Source organism: Salvia splendens, chromosome 22, assembly GCF_004379255.2.
Source record: "Salvia splendens isolate huo1 chromosome 22, SspV2, whole genome shotgun sequence".
NCBI classification, from domain to species: Eukaryota; Viridiplantae; Streptophyta; class Magnoliopsida; order Lamiales; family Lamiaceae; genus Salvia; species Salvia splendens.
The window spans coordinates 5,635,633-5,654,815 of NC_056053.1; the positions used below are offsets into that span (position 1 = coordinate 5,635,633).

Genomic DNA, 19,183 nt, shown 5'->3' on the forward strand with positions numbered 1-19,183 from the left:
TTCACTAATAATACTTTAATTACTTTTTTTATCTCTTTTTTAGTTTACCAATTGTATATTCAAATTTGTGTTCAACTTCAACCAAAGGAGCAAACTCTTGTTACACTATTTTTTCACCCCATTACTTTTTACAAAATTGTACCCAATAATCTTGTAGAAATCACTAGAGGTTGGGGATGGTATTTATTCGGCGACGAAGTGGTTTATAAAATATTTTATTCCGGCGACATATATGTATGAGCAAAAAGTATGACATGTTAGAAGGGATTTACATAAAATAGTGAAAAGGAACCATTTATGGAATAATTCCAGCACATTTTCCACACATAAATAAAAGGGAAACAAATATATCCAATGATTGTTTTCCCCACAAAATTTAATGATACACTATCTAACAAAATCCAAAACTGACCAAGTTGAAGAAAGGTTCCATCAAATACAAAATTTATCAGCAAAATGTGAGGCCTTCTACAGTCAAGACAAAGGGAACGCAAGGAAAAGATTTCTTTAAGCTTTAAGCCGGTCGACCTCCGGGAAACGAGGTTCTTGATACACTTCACACTCACCAATATCTAAGAAAGTTACCTTAGTTTCCCGGTAGGTACATAACACAGATTAGCATCCTTATGTCTCGAGCCACGAACATTTTTGGAAGATCTTTTTTTTCTTTTCGGAGTTCAAGATTGAGATATCAGTCAGAGTCAGAGAATCAGAGAGCAGGCTCTCAAACTTTGCTTTATAATCTCATTGTTGAGAAGACTGAATGTGGAATATAGGGTCATGACAGCTTCAAAGGATGTAATGCAACTCCGTTTTTAGCAGAAGCAGCACGTTCCCACCTTCCCAATCGAGGCTCCTGCCAAGAGATAATATGTTAGATTGCCTACTAATAGATGTGCTCAAACTCCACATTGCATCTAAGCTAAGCTCCGTTAACATCTTTTATGAATTATGCAATCAGTGCATATCTTTGAGGAACATTTACACTGCAGTAGATGAAGAGTTAAACAATCCTATATGATCCAACATTTGTGCTTAACCCTTCTTGATTCAGGTGATGATAAATAATAATCCGCGTGCTTAGCATGAAGGACTAGGAGTTAGTTATATTAATTTTTACAAGCCAAATGCTACCGATTTCTCCTAGCTTTATTAGGCAGGAAGTTTCGAATTTAACATGCTACCGATTTCTTCTAATGTGCAATTGAGGAGGCTTCTCTTATTTACTTGCATGAAGATGCCATTCGAAAAAGTTTATTAGTGTAGAGGAAGGCCAGCATCGACCATGTAAGACATAAGAACGATGCCAAATAAGAGTAACAAGATACTTTTTCCAACTCCAGTGCTAGAACTCAAATAAGAGAAGTTTCACCAATTCTCACATTATAACACAAGCTTCAGATGTCGGGAAGATCTAAATATATATGTAAAGATAAAAGAAGCTTCACCTGTGCAACCCCAGCAATTAAGAACTTTCCAGATTTCGCAAATGCCAAAGAATTTACAAATCCGTCCTGTGTTTAGACCATCAGAATAACAATGTAAGACATAAAGTACAGAATTATAATACAAATTTGAATCAATAAAATTAAAATGAGCATTGAGGTAGTTCTAAGTGATATCCACACAGGTGAGATAGTAATTTGTTTGAGGTCAATGTATCTTTTAAGAGCCTGAATGTAGTAGTACTTATTCGTAAGTGAAGGCCCGGGAGATTTGCACTGATTATGTCATCAAACTAATACCAGAAAGCTTGTTCAACAGTCTGGAAGAAATAGAAAGTACACGCTTACCAAGTGGAGTTCAAATAAGGGACGAAGGCCTTTAGACTCATTTTCAATAGCCCAAAGGCGCACTAATCCATTTCCAGCTCCTGAAGCAGCAAGATCACTGCTTCTACAGACAGCCACCGAGCTGACCCAGGAAAGAGCAGCTGAACCATTTCTTGATGAATTTTGGGCCTCATTTTCTGTAAAAGATGAACTATGAATTACGAATAGCATGAACAGAGGTCCATGACTTAAGAGAGCAAATAGGCTATTGTTATTGATTAAGACAGTGTTGCATTTAGTAACCTTTATGGCCATTTGAGATCCCTTCCAAATTATTCTGATCAGACTTGTTTTCACTACATGAGACGTGTGCATTCTTTACAATATGGACAGGCTTCTTGCGTAGAGCATTCCAGAGCTCAACATTTCCATCATCAGAACCCGAGAAGAAATCATCATTATTAATAAAGCAACAGCACTCTAGTGAAGATGCCGGAGCTCGAAATACTAATTGTGATTCTTCCGGTACCTATTCTTGCATATGTAACAAATACAATAGTCAAATGATGGCATGAGGAGTAAAACTATCAACTGCACAATCTAACAAAGTTGAAGAGTGAATAATATATCCAGTTAACATGGGTATGAGATAGAAACATGGACACCATGGAACAAAATTCCCAAACGAACCCCACAATATTAAAGCTTGAAAGCAGCTCAATTCTTATGCTTGGGCGAATGCATTTCATTTGTGACAACTGGATTTAAGTCAGATTTTGCAGAAAGACGATAAGAATGTTAATTTACTTTTCACGGTTCCCAATGTACTGATGCATCTCAGTTAGCCAGATATCACACATGAGAGAAACAATGCAAGCAGGGAAGTAAGGCTAGCTGCAGTGGGATATATATATCCTCAGTAGCGGCTGCTGCAACCACTTCAAAAGGTTAAAATTACCTTCCACAAATGCATGGTACGGTCACGTCCAACAGTCAATACACGTTCTTTTCTCAAGCTGTCAATGGTTAAAACTTCACTCTGGTGACCAAATAGTGTGCTTATGTAAGTTCTATCTTCTGCATTCCAAATCTTGATAGAACGATCAAATGAGCCAGAGAAGAGCTCTGCAGTACCTTGCCTAAATGTTAAGCAAGAAACAGGTCCTTTATGTCCCGGAAAAGCCTGCATATAACATTGATGCAAATTGCGGTGTTAAGCAAATATATTAAAAGCTTCAGTGCAAGCTTGAATCGTTGTATGCTCCATATCTAAGTATATGCATCACCAAATGAATTAATGAATATAGAAATCCCCAATAAACATCAAAAAAGATTCAAATTTTAATAAACAAAGTCAGTATGATTATAGCAAGAGCATTTTGCAAATGTAATTGAATCACACCTGAAGATGCTGGCGTGTGCGAACATCCCACAGATGAACATGCCGATCAAGGCCTCCACTAGCTAGATACCGACCATCAGAGCTAACAGCCAATGCCAGAACCTGTTTACTTTGCTTCTTAGCACGACCTTGCGGGTCCTTCAGACCATGAGCCTTCAAAACTTCATCAGAAGGCCAGAGGTACTTTTCGGCTTTCCCAGTCTCAACATCCCAGTGAACAATGGCACCATCCTTGGAAGACGAAAATCCTCTAGAGTCATCCTCAGATAGAGCCACACAAGTGACGGGTTGCCGATGCTTTACTAAAAATCGAAATCCTTCACTCGCCTCGGGCTTCTGAACCCTAAAAACAATACACAAACCAATCCTAATTCAAACACCAATACAGTAAAACATCAATAACGATCACATGCCACATTTCACGCATTCGATAAATACAACCCTAAACCCCCAATTTGAGCTCAGTTATGCATATTTACTTCAACATACCAAATTGAGCTAAAAAATGAAACAAACCTCGAAGCAAGGGCTCGTCGAACGCGGCCGCTCTCTTCGAGTTGATCCTGCTGCAAAATCTTCGCAATGAGAGTATCCCTCTCGCCTTCCCTCTCCCTCCGCCCTTCACCTTCCTCCTCCGATTCCTCATTTTCCTCGGTTTCCCTCTCCTTCGCCCTGAGCTTCTCGAGAAAGGCGTCGGCCAACCGTTTCCGCTTCTCCGCTGGCGTCTCCTCTATCTCCTCCTCCTTCTCCTCCGCCTCCTTTTCGGAATCGGAATCGGAATCGGAATCGTCACTACTCTTAATCTCTTCGTCGTTGTCGAATTTACGGCGCCGCTTCTGCTCCGTAGCTTCGAAAAAGGAATCATCGTGGATGGCAGAGAGCCGCTTGCTTCTGCCGTTGGCCGGATTTGACGGCCTCCTCTTCAGATTTTTGCCGCCCTTCATAATTTTGGTTGCAGGTGTGTCTGCGAGAGAACGAGAGGTTTAAGGGGTAATAGGGTTTTTGGGTTGCAATGAAAAATGAAAATGCTTCAGTCTCCTACCAAATTAGGCCCATTACATTTTAAAGGCCCATTAAATTACAACTTATCCATCGAATAAATTTATAATACAGTATATTGGTAATAAATTGATAAATTAGATATGTCTCAAATTTAAGTGAGTATTTACCAAAAACTTCTATTTCACAAAGACAAATCGAGCTCAAGTTCAATTTGAAACTTGGTAATTTTATCTAGCTAAGCTTGAGCTGAGTATTAATTGATTTCCCGAATATATTTGTTGGTTCTGTGTCCGAGCAAAATTAAGCTTGGTGAGCTCGGTGGAAGTCGAGAGCTAATAGAGTTGGCTGATGTATCTACCCGTGAGAGCCATTGAATCAAGCAAAAGCGCGTTTGGAAACAAATCAAGAACAGAGTACATACTAGTCGTTGGAGGCGGTTATAACATGTTCTATATTGTTAGTTCATTCATTGTTTAGAGTTTGTATATAATGCGTGTAGATTTGCGGAGAGAGTTAGTTAGTTAGTTGTTGAAAGTGAAGAGCCATTGTTGAGGGTCATCTTATGTTGAGAGGTCAACGCACTTTGTAAAGCACATTCAATACACTTCATTAATCATCTTCAGTGGACGTACGTACATCTGGCCTCGTTACTTTCCGCGTTTCTATTTTCTTTCTGGTTTGCTCGATGTTCATTGCCGATTCTCAATAATATTATAATTTACTTGTTCATCAATTCATTAATTCAGCATGTGTATGAACAAACCTTCAATCAAGCTAGTACATGATTTTTCAATTAAAAGTTAAGTAACAAGTTGTTTTAAATCAAAGTACACTATAGATATTTACTACTATTAACTTTCACAAACTTTTAGCAAGTTTTAATGAGTTCAAGCTTAAAGACTGATTATATAAATATTAAATGAATTGGAATAAGATTGAAGAGCAAGATAAAAGCTCGAGTCGAGCTCAAATTAAATCCGAACACTTTAAGGAACGGCTCAACTAGGGGTGAACATTCGGGTTTCTGTTCGGTTTTTTGCCTAAACCGAATTTAGTTCAAAACCCAAACCGAACTGAACCCGAAAATTGAAAAATCAAAAACTGAACTTCAAAAACCGAACTAAATCGAAAAAACTGAAAAAACCAAAAAAATACATCTTTATTAATATATATAGTATATTTTATTTTATATAATAGAATAGAATATACTATATCAATAGAATATAAATTTAATAGAATATATTATATAATATTATATTTAAAAATATAATTCGGTTATTTGGTTTTTCGATTTTTCTTTTCGTCCGAACCGAATCGAACCGAAAAACCAAAAATTTTATATTTTCAAAACTGAACCGAACTGAAAAACTGAAAAAACCGAACCGAATTTGAAAATTTCGGTATGATTCGGTTCGGATATTCGTTTTTTTTTCTCACCCCTACGCTCAACTAGCTAAAACAAAATGGTTGGGGGCGAAAGTGGAAAATCCAATTACAAAAGGGGTCAATGTTTGAGTATTGATATTTCAATCATCTCTCCCAAATCTCTAATTTTTCAACTACTGATTTCCAGCAATTGCATCTCTGCCTACGCTTCTTCGCATTGTGGTTGTACAATTATGCTTGGCGGCTTGTACGGCGACCTTCCACCGCCGTCGTCCAAGGCGGACGACAATTCCACCACCACAAATGTCTGGTCAAGCAGCGCCAAGATGGCGCCGCCCACGCTCCGCAAGCCCTTCGCCCCTCCCCAAACAATCCTCCGCCCTAAACCGCCGCACCCAAAGCCGGCGCCGCCGCCCCTCTCCAATAAACCCGCCGACGAGAACAGAAACCCTAATCCGACCGCCGCAGCGTTCCAGCCCGCCCTAGTCGGAGTCACCAGCTCCGTCGTGGAGGAGTACGATCCCGCGCGCCCCAACGACTACGAGGAGTACCGCCGCGAGCGGAAGCGGAAGCAGGCGGAGGCGGAGCTGAGGAAGGAATTGGAGGAGAGGGAGAGGAGGGAGAGGGAGGACAGGGAGCGGAGGGAGAGGGAAAGGGATCGGGAGAAGGAATTGAGCATCTCCGGAGAGGAGGCGTGGCGGAGGAGGGCGGCTTTGAGTGGTGGAGTGCCGAGATCGCCTTCACCTCCGCCTAATTCCGGTGGGGGAGAAAGAGAGGAAGGGTTTCGGATTGGCAAATCTGAGACTGGGGGGTTAGGGCTTGGAGCTGAGGGGAAGATGACTGCGGCGCAGAGAATGATGGCGAAGATGGGGTGGAAGGAAGGGCAGGGGCTGGGGAAGCAGGAGCAGGGAATTACCACACCATTGATGGCCAAGAAGACCGATAAGAGAGGCGGCGTGATCGTCAATGCCAGTGAGTCGAGTAAGAAGGTTAAGAGTGTTAGTTTCAGTGGAACGCCAACGAGAGTTGTGCTTCTCAGGAATATGGTAAAGGCTTCATTTTTATATGCATTTGCTCATCACAATTGCTTAATTGGGTGTTGTTTATGATTGAGATGCTTTGAGCTTTGTGTGCATTTGGGCATTTTGATGATCATTAGTTTATTTGGCTGATGCTTAGGAGAGATGACAATTTGGTTATCTTGATTTCACTTATAATTTGTTTGTAGTTAGTTTACTTGAATGAATGACGTATATGCTCCCTATCATGGTCACTTGTCGTAAACTGCTTTAGCTTGGATTTCAGTTTTGGGAGATGGAGGTTCGCTTATAATGTTGATTATTAGTTGAATCGTAGTCACGTAGATCACTAGGGTTCTCGCCTTTGGAATACATTAGAGGTAGAATTCAGAAATTGCTTATGCTTTTGGAGTTCAATTTTAGGGTCATGGAGGTTGAGACAATGCTAATTGCTAGGTATGATTTGAAACATTAGGAATGAACTAAGATTGAGCCAATATCTATTATCTATCCTAAGTAGTATCTCTCTTTCAAATCAAATTGGAGCCTATGGTTCAAACATGTAATTCTAATTCGTGGGGCTGTTATGTGATCTTTTGCCGTACGCTAAAGGAATGTTCTAATGGGTTGAGGTAATCAATGTTCTGCATGGTTTCTTTGTTGTTTAGATTGTGTAGGAGTATTATTTTTATGTTTACCTTTTCAACTATTCTCTTTTACAGTTTTTCAGTTCAGCTAGTCATATGCATCACTGCCCATTTACCGTATCCCTGTTTTTATTTGTTCCCTTGTGTAAACAAGTTGAAACTTGATTTGAGTTGTTTCAAACTGGTAGGCACTGTATGTGTATTCTATCCAACTTTGGTGCATGGAAATAATCCTTGTTCTTCACCTGGGCTATATGGTTGCTAACTAGAACGCAGTGTAGAGTTTCCTAAAACATGAAGTCCGTGTTTTGCTTTTTTCTAAGGTTGGTCCTGGTGAGGTTGATGATGATTTAGAAGGTGAGGTGGCGGAGGAGTGTACTAAATTTGGCACTGTTACGCGCGTCTTGATTTTTGAGATCACAGAGCCAAACTTCCCACACGAGGAAGCTGTGAGAATCTTTATCCAATTTGAGAGATCAGAGCAAGCAACGAAGGCCCTCATAGAACTTGATGGTCGCTTCTTTGGGGGAAGGGTTGTTCGTGCTGGTTTCTATGATGAGGAAAGGTTCGCCAACAACGAGCTAGCTCCCCAACCTGGGGAAATTCCTGGATTCTTTTGATAGTATTGGAGAAAACAAGATCCTAACAGCTGTTGAAATCGGGCAAGAGGCTCGTGTCATCTTCCTGGCCTGCTTTCTACAGAACATCCTAGATTCGATAATTGTAAGCTCGGACTCACTTGGTTTGAAAGGTATAGCTTGGATTATTCATCTAGAGGAGATGTGAACTTGTTTCTGACTGCAGAGATCGCATTTGCGTATATTTTAGTTGAATTTCCAGAGTGCCTTTGACTCATAAGCCGTGTTTTGTATTTCCATCTTCGACTGATCTTGTTATATATTGCGATAATTTGCTGCTTCTAATTTTATTCACTTTTGTGATTCTTCTAAGCATCAACAGTTTGCTACACATAGACTTATATCCCTTATTATTTTCGTGATTTCTTTTAGAAGATAAAAAAGTTGGCTTGGCCGGTACAAAAATTACAGAAAACAAATTGGAGGAAATTATTAGTTGTTTTTGCAAGCCTAATGCATAACCAAATTTCAGATTTTTGGGTTTTTGGATTGGCTATTTGGGTGTACATTAGAATTTTCGATTTTTCGATTTTTAATATGCCCGTTCCAAACCGATCCAAAAATCTGAAATTCGAAAAAGTCACAAATTTAATCAAGTTCAGATTAGATATTCGAATTTTGGGGATTTTCTAAATCTGAATTTTCTGAGGTAAATCTATTATTCATACAAAATGTTACATACTTGTTTTAAATTGACGTTTTGTTTTAATACTAATCGTCTGCACAATTTTTAACTCCGCCAATTGGCTATTTATGTGGCATCAGACTCGTCAATTAAATACAAAGGGGATTAGAAATTATGGGAAAAAAATTATGAACGATCATTAAGCAACTCTTGATATTCCTAATAGACAAGTGAGTCGAGAAAGACAAGCAATACCTCCAACTTTTCTATGTAAAATATTTTTCTCTCTATTTCATTTTTTATGTGAATCTTTGTTTATAAAAATTGTGTTTTTGTAATACTTCAACTTTTACATTTTTAATGTTAGATGATAATCTTGACGAGTTAGATGGTATTTTAACATCTGAAGTTAACCACATCAAGTTAGTAGCATATGATGATATAGATGAATTGAATGATGGTGTGGATGATATTCCTTTATATGTTAGTGTTTGGGGTTGAAGGTAGAGATGCCCAAGATTTACGGTTCGGGCGGTTAACCACGAAATCGTAACCAGCCATGAGATTTAAATGGATCTGAAACCGTGGCCGGTTCAAGTTCCAAAATTCTAGAACCCAAATCGTGTCGGAACCCGCGGTCTCAAATCGGAACTGCGAAAAACCGTGAAACCGAGCGAACCGACGATTTGGAACATTGAAAAATCGGCGGTTCAATACTTAAACCGGTGGTTTTGGAACTGAAACTATAACCGCAAAACACCTTCGCGGTTCAGTTCCAGAATCGGCGATTCCGAACCGTAACCGCTAGTTTTGGACTGTGGGCATCTTTAGATGAAGGGTATGGTGATGAGGGCAAAGGTGAGATGACTAATGAATATGAGTGTGGCGACAATATGGAGATTTGGACCAAAGGTGAAAGTGAAGGAAATGAGTCTAATGGGATATGAAAAATATTCATTCTAGTATGATGAAACAAAGATCAAGATGGCATGTATACAATGCTATGAGGAATATGAAAGACCAAAAGTTCAATCATGGGATACTGCTCACAAACTATGAAGGTTGGATGAACAGATAATCAATTGATAAGAAATAGAAAACATTACAGACAAAGAAGGTCAAGGACAATCACAAATGTGTTGCATAGATTTTCCAAAGATATAATCACTTATAAATGGTTGAGCAAAACTTACAAAAAACATCTACAAGCATACCCCAAATTGTTTTCTAAGTCATTGGTCCATCAACTTGAGGTAAACTAAAGCAAAGACACAAGAAAAACATTTGAGGCCGAGTAGTATGGTAAGCTCTGGGATTATGCAAAGGAATTTGAAAATAAAATCTAACCTCAATTGCATTGTCTTTGCAGGGAATGAACATCTTATTTTTCAGAATATTTGTTTATGCATGTAAGACTCCTTAGCTAGTTGTAGGCCTTAAGTTAAGTAGATTTGATGTTTACAAAACGCAACTCCATGTACTTGTAGGAATTGATCCAACGATTGCATATTCTTCATTGCATATGGAGTTATGGATCTAGAAACAAGAATCAAGGATTTAGTCTGTGAGAAACTTGTTCTCACTTGAATATGTTAAAATTCAGGCTCTTAGACATTTATGAGTGATAAATAAAATGTACTTTCTAGTTGCTTCGTTTTAGGGACTGTATTGCTTTATATTAACTTAATGTGTTGTTTTACATTACTCTCTCCGTGAAATGTTGTCCACTTTTGCCATTTCGGTCCGTCCGCAAAATATTGTTCATTTTGCTTTTTTCTATCTTTGGTAAATGAAGCCTACTAACCTCATTACACTCACTTTATATTATAAAACTAATATATAAATACGGACGGATGGAGTAACTTAATGTGTTGTGATTCATATAGGCTTATCTGTTGTGTTGAGCATTAATAAATAGGGATTATTACTCATTCCGTCCAAGGAAGATGATCCCTTCCTTGAGCGGTATAAAATTTTATTCAACTTTATTTTATATGTTAAATGTAGAGAATAAAATAAGAGAGAGAAAATAAAATGAAAATAAAGATGTTATTATTTTTATGAATAAAACATCTTTATTGTAGCAAATTAAAAAAGAAAGTGGTCAACTTTAATGGAACGAAGAAAGTATGGATTTCAAATTAAAAATAATCCAATTCAAAATTTTTAATACTCCCTAATTTAGTTCGAACTTAAATCATATATAATCAAATTTCTGGTATTCTGTGAAAACAATCAAGCAAAGACATGAAGAAGAAAGTAGAACAAGATATTTGATAATCTATGCAATAGGATAATTTTACTGTTTCATTGATGAATGATAATGTAACATACAAACTGAATTTATATCCAGACTAGGAAGGATCTAGAACACTTAACTAATCTTGTACAAACCGATTACAGACACTAATCATAAAAGAATCACTAAGCTTTCTTCTTCATCAATGCTTTAACAACTATGTCTCTCCAAGTACACTTGTGGTCCTTACTTTTGTTGGGCAAGACCACAACATCTCTCTGATCTTCACCAATTGGCAGTGGTACAATCTTGACTCTATCTCGTGCTCCAAGCTTGCTCACATGGCAGTGACTTGGATCATCTTCATTCAGCTCAGCATTGCAAGCAACTCCAGTTTGCTCACTGCAGCTTCTCTAACACACCCCCTCAATCCGAGTGAGGCTAAGGATACTACTCCTAGTCTTTCCTTGAGCTTCACAAAGGATTGTTTACTCAGAGGCTTTGTGAATATATCAACTATTTGATCAGCTGTTGGTACATGTCTCAGTTCTATTTCTTTTCCAAGAACTCTGTCTCTGATAAAATGAATATCCAGCTCTATATGTTTGGTTCTTGCATGCATAACCGGATTTGAAGCCAAAGCAATAGCACTTAAGTTATCCACCCAAATCACTGGACTAGCATTTCTCTTGATTTTTAATTCACCAAGTAAGGAGTTCAACCAAGTAATCTCTGAAGCTGCCAGTGCTAAACTTCTGTACTCAGCCTCAGTGCTGGACCTAGCAACTACACCTTGCTTCTTTACACACCATGAAATCAAGTTTCTGTCATAGTATGTACAGATGCCACTGATGGACCTTCTATCATCCAAGTCAGTAGCCCAATCAGAGTCTGAGAAGGCTGAAATCACACCATTTGATTTGTGGATTTGAATTCCATGATCTAATGTGCCAGACAGATATCTCAAAATCCTTTTAACTGTCTTCCAATGTGGATCCAAAGCTGATGCCATATATTGGTTGACTTTGTTCACTACAAAATTAATGCCAGGCCTTGTGATGGTTGCATAATGGAGGGTTCCCACCATGCTTCTGAACAGTTTAGGATCATAAAAAGGCTCAACAATGTTCTTTCTAAGTTCACAACTGGACACCATTGGGGTTGGACAGCCCTTTGCCCCTGTCATATTTGTCTTCTTTAGAAGATTTTTGTTGTAGTTTGACTGACACAAATGGAGACCATTTTGATCAGTCTTGATTACTTCAACTCCCATAAACAAGCTCACCTCCCCAAGATCTTTTAAAGAAAAATGGGAATTCAGTTTGGAGATCACTTTCTGGATAGAAGAAGAACAATTTCCAGTGATGAGAATATCATCAACATAGATCAACAAATACACAACTTCATCCCCTCTTTGTCTGAAAAACATGAAGGCATCAGCCTTGGATTGAGAAAAGCCAAGAGAAAGGAGAACAAATTGGACAATGTAGAACCAGGCTCTTAAAGTCTGCTTTAGTCCATAGATGACCTTTTTAAGTTTACAGACCAGGTGCGGACCCCCTTGCTCAAAACCAATAGGTTGTCTCATATAAATATCTTCCTCTAGATCACCATTCAAGAAGGCATTGTTCACATCCAAGTGAGTGATGGACCAATTGAGACTAACAGCCAAACTGAGGATCAGTCTGATGGTAGTAGGTTTAACTACTAGGCTAAATGTTTCATTGAAGTCAAAACCTGGCTGTTGAGAGAACCCTTGAGCTACTAACCTAGCTTTGTGCCGAGCAATAGCACCAGATAGATGAAACTTGAGCTTAAAGATCCAAGTGCATGCTATCAAATTTTTACCAGGAGGCAAAGTGGTCAAAATCCAAGTTTTGTTTCTGAGAAGTGCTAAGAATTCTTCCAACATAGCAGCCTTCCAAATTGGTATTAGTAGAGCCACTAATGCAGATTTGGGAATATGTGATTGAGAAATGGTTAAGGAAAATATTTTTGGCTTAAAAACTCCAGCTTTAGATCTGGTGGTCATGTGATGAGTATTCTGAGTGGAGTGAGTAGAAGAAGAAGTATCTGGGGCAGAAGTATCTGAAGCAGATAGAACAGCTGGAGAATCAGAAGAAGAACGTGAGTGAGAAGATTGGGAAAATCGATGAGCATGAGAGGTTGGAGAAGGAGGATCAGAGTCTAACTGCTGTGCAAATGAAGATTGGTCAGATGGAAGAGATGGAGGCTGATAATTCTGAAAAGGGACAAATAGAGTAGGGGAACTAAGTTCAACAGAAGTGACAGGATGAGGATAAGGGTCAGAGGCAGAATGAAGAGATTTGAAAGGGGAAGAAGACTCATCAAATTTTATGTCTCTTGTGACAATAACTTTCCCATCATGAAGTAATGCATTGAACCCGTTATGAGATGAACTGTACCCTAAGAAAGTAGCTCTAACTGATCTGAATTGCAGCTTATGCTTGTTATAGGGTCTAATGAAGGGATAACACAAGCATCCAAAGACTCTTAGAGACGAATAATCAGGTTTATGAGAATGCAGTTTCTCATAGGGTGAGATATTTTTGATGGTTTTAGAGGGCATTCGATTTATCAAGTAGACTCCAGTGAGGAAAACATCATCCCAGAAGTGTTGAGGGAGTGAAGCTTGAGCTAAAAGAGCAACACCGGTTTCTACAATATGCCTATGTTTTCTCTCAGCCAAGTCATTCTGCTGTGGTTTATAAGGGCATGAGATTTTGTGAGATATTCCACAATCCTTAAGGAAGCTAGTTAGACCTTGAAACTCACCTCCCCAATCAGATTGCAAAGATTTAATTTTTGAGCCAAAATGATTTTCCCTCATGGATTTGAATTGTTTATAAACAGAAGAAACATCACTCTTATTTTGCAAAAGATAAATCTAAGTGAATCTCGAGAAATGATCAATGAAGGACACATAATAGGCAAAACCATTTCTGGAAATAACAGGAGAAGGTCCCCACAAGTCACTATGAATGAGTTCTAAAGGATGATCAGAAACTGAATTTGATAAAGAATAAGACAATCTATGTGCTTTGGAAATGGAACAAGGATGACAAAGAGACTGATCATTCATTGAAACAAAGGGAATATTACAACTATTCAAAGTACTTTCACAACATCTAGAGTAGGATGTCCTAGTCTATTGTGTCACAAAGCAAGATCAAGACTAGAAGGTGAGCTTGAACTACTGCTAGAAGGTGAATCAGACAGATTGAGGGAATGGACTGCTGGAACTTCTTGGCTAGAAATGGGGAGATTGGAGCCTATTGCTTCTCTTAATTGGGGAATGATCAACTAGGAAATGGTAGAGACCCTTCTCAAGTGCTCCCTTGAGCACGATTTCTTTGGTGCACAGGTCCTTAACAAAACAAAAGGTTGGATGAAATTCAAAGAAAACTGAATTATCCTTAGCAAACTATGATACACTAAGAAGATTTTTGATAATGTTAGGAACATGGAGAAGATTATTAAGATGAAGCTTTCTAGAAAAAGTAGAGGAATGAGAATTAATCACATATTCACCAATATTTGCAACAAGAACAGACTGACCATTACCAAGAACCAAGCTTTTACCTTATGTATATTCTGAGCTTATGTTCAAATTTCCAAGATCATTGGAGACATGATGAGTAGCTCCAGAATCCGGATACCAATTGGAGGAAGCAGCAGAATCATATCCCAACTCAGAGGGATTTGCTGCTGAGAAGTTGGTTGTAGGAGATCTTGGCACTGACTGGACAATGTGAGCAGAAGGATTGTAGTATTTCTGCTGCTACTACTAGGGCTGATTTGCTCTGAATTGCACTTGAGGGGGAGTGTAGTTTTGCTCAAATCTGTGCCAGCACTTAGCAGCTGAGTGCCCTGGTTTCTCACACAGTTGGCATATGATTTTATTGCCTCCCCTTCCAAATCTTTTGCCACCTCTACCTCATCTTTGATTCCTAGATCCACCTTTTCCTCCTCCTGCGTCAAACTTGTTGTTGTAGGATTGTAGATCTTTCTTTGGCCCTGACTGTTGCTGCACCAAGTGGAGTGAGGGTTGAGATCCCTTAGTGCTGGAAGAGTTTGCTCTTGTTGTCTCCATTCTGGACTCAAAGCTGAGAAGAAATGAGGATATATCACCAATCGCCCAAGGTTCAGATATGGAGGTGACAACACATACAGCTGGATCATATTCCTGACCTAAGCCTCCAAGAATGCGTAGAATCTGCTCTCCATCAGAGACTCTGCAACCAACTAACTGAGAAGGTCAAAATAGTTCCTCATTTTACCAAGATATTCACTCATTGAGAGTGCTTCCTTTCCGAGACTTTGCATCTGGTGCTGGTATTGCATAACTTTTGCAGTTGAGCGGCTAGCAAAGTTGGTCTCTAGTGCTCCCCATATGTCCTTTACGGATCTGAGACCAACAACAAGAGAGAGAGCCCCCTCAGACAGTGAAGAGAGCAGCCATCCTGCAACTCTCCTGTCTTGCCTCTGCCAAGCAATGAATGCTAGATTAATCACCAGAGATCCTGCAGCTGGATCAACAATCATTTGTGGTGGTGGGTTGGCTTCTCCAGTGAGAAATGACTCAAGCCCGTATCTATACACAGCAACATCTACTTGTTGCTGCCAAATCAAGAAATTCCCATCAGTTAACTTCACTGAAATGGGGGGCAAGGATACCGCGCCATCCTAGAGGTCACGTATTCGACCCCTGGGAGGCGCATCTTGGGGATTTATTTCCCCAGGGGGCAAGGATACTGCGTCATCTTAGAGGTCACGTGTTCACTACCTCCTCTATCTCATGCTCCAAACTTGCTCACATGGCAATGACATGGATCATCTTCATTCAGCTCATTGCAAGCAACTCTAGTCAGCTCACCGCAGCCTTCTCTAACATTATGCTCAGCACAAATTCACGAATCCCAATCATAATAACATCACTACGCCTCTTTATCCAGTTCAATATTTGAAATTGCACAATTCAAATTTCGTCACCTGTAACTCACTCCGATCCTCCGCCGTCTAAATCGCCGGCAATTTTGCCGGCCGACGTCCCCGCTTGTACACACACCAACATACAAAAAACGTGTGATGTCGATGGGCGGCGACACCACTTGGGTGGGGAAGAAGCCTCTGAGGAGAGTGGGGGGAATGTCCGACGCCTTGTCCATCGCAGCCGATCTCGGTTTCACAGTCGCGCCGCCTCCTTCTCAGGTCTCCAAGATCTACGAAATCCTAGTGATGCTGGATCTGTTCTAGAATTGCTCCAATATGTGTGTGATTGTGTGTGTTTAGGTAGTTGGTACTGCAATTTTTGCGATTGCGCGTAGTTCATCAGCCCTAGCACTGAAAAAATTTTCATGCTCGATCTCGTGTTGTGGTAATGTTGGCGATGCTGAGTTTGTGTTTGACTTGGATTTGTTTTTCGATCAGGAGGAAATTCAGAATTTATCCGATGCAAAGGGAGATGATTTGATAAGGATATTGAGAGAATTGACCGCTGTACAGAGAAAAATCGCGGATCTGCAAGTTGAACTTCAAGGCAGAAAGGTGATACATTTCGGCAATTTTTACTTGGATTTTGGGTTCCGAGGGTTGGTTTGATAATTTTGTGTTGTTGCTGTTATCATTTGCTATATTTGGTAGTAGTTTTGAAATTTAGCATTGGATTTACAATTCTGTTTGTATAGCTCATATAATTCTTTGTTGGACTTTTAGGAAGACAAGAATGTGGCTCATTTGACGCATGTGAGTGAAATGGAGAAGAAAATTGAGACTTTAGCTCGAATCACATCTATTTTGAAAGATGTTATTCAAAACAAGGTAAATAGCAAACGAGGTTCTGCGAATTCCTATGCTTTCGGATGGAAGTAAAAGAAAGAATTTGTTGATAAGATATCTCTGAGAAAATGTTTCTCTTTCCTTTTTTTCTTCTTCTGATTGTTCACGCACGTTATGCTTAATCACTGTTTCTATGTAAATTATAAGTATAGTACTAGCTCGCTAACTTGCTAGCTTGCTTTCTAGGACCGGATTATAGCCCGCCTTCAGCAGCCCTACTCATTGGATTGCATACCTGTGGAAGCTGAGTTTCAGGTATACTGAATGTGATCAAATTTACTCGTATATTATTGCCTTCATATGATACTTGTGTATTGAAGTCGAACAAGATCAGAAGTTTCAACCACATCAATGCTCATTTTTTAAAGAAATACATATTGTAAGGTTGTTCTGGTTCTGGTAATCTAATATCACACCATTAGCCTATAAGAATGATGTTTCACAACCTTGAAGATTAATTTGTGAACTCACGTGTTGTCTATTTACCATTCATATAAGGTCGATGCTTTCTGAAATATCCTGCCTGAAGTTTCTGTGTGTATTTCCCCTGCAAGTACTATCTATATGGTCTAGTTTGCTGCTTATCAAAATTCACTTTGTGGACCTCCAAAATGACTCCTGAGAGATCTCTAATACTTGTTTTGGTGTTTCTGATTTGCATAGAAACAATTTTCAGAGTTGCTAATGAAGGCAGCGAGTGATTATGGGGCCTTAACAGCTTCCGTTGCTGATTTTCAGTGGAGCCAAAATTTTAAAGAACCACCTACTGTATGGGGGGTAAGTTAAAACTGTGCATTTCAGTTTGCAGTTTCAATCTAACAAATACCACACACTGCACTTGCGTACTTTTCTGTCTCTACATGTTTTAGTAAATATTTGAATTTACTGATTCCTAGATATTTCTTCGTACCGGCTTATGATTATAGCAGTAGGAAAAAACTAACCTTAATGGTCAAGTACTATGAAAATGAGGACATTGTTCGTGAAAAAGTTCACATAATAACATGACAACACAAGCTAGAATTAATATTCTGGCCCCAATAAAAGTCCTCAATTGAGATGGACGAAAAGTTTCTTAGGTTAGCTACTGTGATAGCATCGGGTTAATGTTGCAGCTCATTGAAGAAAATGGAGTATCGAAACGAATACTCTTGGATCATATGCATGAATCCTTTTTCTGTAACTATTATTTTGCCTAGCACTTAATGCTGGAGTATTTTTTTGAAGCTGATGGCTTAAACTGTATGAGATAGTTAGATGAAGTGCATGATTTCATTTTCATATATGTAATTTCTTTATAATTCTTCGTACAAAGCGTTATATGCCAGATTCTAAACTTGATGGAAATTACAAATTGTGTTGTTTTAGGAGATGCTCCGTCCAATTCCTGTTGCTTTGGCATCTTGCACCCGATTCTTTGAAGCGATGACTGCAATGAGGGAGTCCTTTGCGAAACTGCAGACCCTGAGAGTCGGTCATTCCTCTCAGAGAGCGATGGGAGAATCAGAATGTGTGACACCTCCACCATGGAGAAATGAATCAAGTTTTGATGACTTGGCCGTTGGAAGCCTGAGAAGGCCGGGCAGCGAACAACAGGAAGGGGATGATGCAAGCAGAGAGGCCAGCGACTTGAATTATGTCGATGCAGCCTCTAACCGAAGATTGTGATGGCCTCCTGCTAAAAGCAGCTCGTGATTAAGAAATGGTGATTGTACGATTCTGCTAACAATCTGTATGTTGTTGCTGTGTGATTTTCTTGTATAGAGGATAACTTTATGTGACATTGAATCTCCGTCTTCTTTTTTTACTATTAATTTTAAAAGCTTATGTATTACGATATATTATTTTGCAGGTTTTATTTGATGAGAAGTATTCTTATAGTTCAAAGAAAAAATGAGCAAATATAAGCACTTAAAATGACCATTTTTATTTTATTTTTTCTTTAAAACCTTACATTTGATACTCTATGTTAGTTTATCTTATACTTTCTCATCCATAAAAAAGTACTCCACATTACTTTCAAATTTTCATTTTGGTTTGTCCATTACATTACTTCCATATTTTTATTTTGGTTTGCCCATTAAAATTAGTTTCATACTATTAAAAATAGAGAATTTCTTCAAATTTATTTTCCTTTTTTTATATTTTCTCCCCTACTTTATCTATCTTTTTTCTTTCTCTTTCATACCTTATCTATTTTATTTTTTCCTTTCTAATAATTTACTGATTTTACATTAAAACTCGTTCTGTCCACCAAAACTAAAAATTTAAGATAAGGTCGACTAGTTTTACAATTTAATGGTAGTCTCATTAATTAATTACTACCCCTTTACAAAAAATAATCTTAATTATAGACGACATGAGTTTAATGAGAAATTAGTGACATAAGAAATAAATAGAAAAAAAAGTTGAAGAAATTTTAGTGCAAAGGAGGACACACCTCATTTGAGAAAATATTTACCAATACATAGAGACTAATTGGATAAACGACTACAAATTATTAAAAGATGACTATTTTTCGTTGACAGATAGTAAAAGAATGAAATAAAAATAAAAAATTAAGGTGAAAAAATATCAGGGGCTAAAAAGTGAAT

The 19,183-nt window shown here is 38.6% G+C and overlaps 3 protein-coding genes across 4 annotated transcripts; 2 read left to right on the forward strand and 1 right to left on the reverse strand.

Moving 5' to 3' along the window:
* Positions 1 to 294: 294 nt before the first annotated feature.
* LOC121785828 (U3 snoRNP-associated protein-like EMB2271) lies at positions 295 to 4,175 on the reverse strand. Its single transcript, XM_042184284.1, has 7 exons — positions 3,691 to 4,175; positions 3,175 to 3,517; positions 2,731 to 2,955; positions 2,076 to 2,301; positions 1,794 to 1,969; positions 1,449 to 1,514; positions 295 to 856 (listed from the first exon to the last, which is right to left on the reverse strand). Exons 1-7 carry the CDS (start codon positions 4,116 to 4,118, stop codon positions 779 to 781), a joined length of 1,542 nt encoding a protein of 513 aa, XP_042040218.1. The 5' UTR covers positions 4,119 to 4,175; the 3' UTR covers positions 295 to 778.
* A 1,521-nt stretch (positions 4,176 to 5,696) lies between these two features.
* On the forward strand, positions 5,697 to 8,160 carry LOC121787461 (DNA-damage-repair/toleration protein DRT111, chloroplastic-like). 2 transcript variants are annotated; one of them, XM_042186190.1, is made up of 2 exons: positions 5,697 to 6,608; positions 7,417 to 7,551. In XM_042186190.1, the coding sequence occupies exons 1-2, from the start codon at positions 5,796 to 5,798 to the stop codon at positions 7,495 to 7,497; spliced, it is 894 nt and encodes a 297-aa protein (XP_042042124.1). In that variant the 5' UTR covers positions 5,697 to 5,795; the 3' UTR covers positions 7,498 to 7,551. The 2 variants fall into 2 exon arrangements, with proteins under 2 accessions (XP_042042124.1, XP_042042123.1); XM_042186189.1 differs by lacking the exon at positions 7,417 to 7,551 and adding an exon at positions 7,552 to 8,160 and having other exon boundaries at positions 5,701 to 6,608.
* A 7,387-nt stretch (positions 8,161 to 15,547) lies between these two features.
* On the forward strand, positions 15,548 to 18,428 carry LOC121785759 (AUGMIN subunit 2-like). The gene is made up of 6 exons (XM_042184186.1): positions 15,548 to 15,962; positions 16,182 to 16,298; positions 16,467 to 16,571; positions 16,776 to 16,844; positions 17,253 to 17,366; positions 17,958 to 18,428. Exons 1-6 carry the CDS (start codon positions 15,840 to 15,842, stop codon positions 18,255 to 18,257), a joined length of 828 nt encoding a protein of 275 aa, XP_042040120.1. The 5' UTR covers positions 15,548 to 15,839; the 3' UTR covers positions 18,258 to 18,428.
* The last annotated feature ends 755 nt before the right edge of the window (positions 18,429 to 19,183 follow it).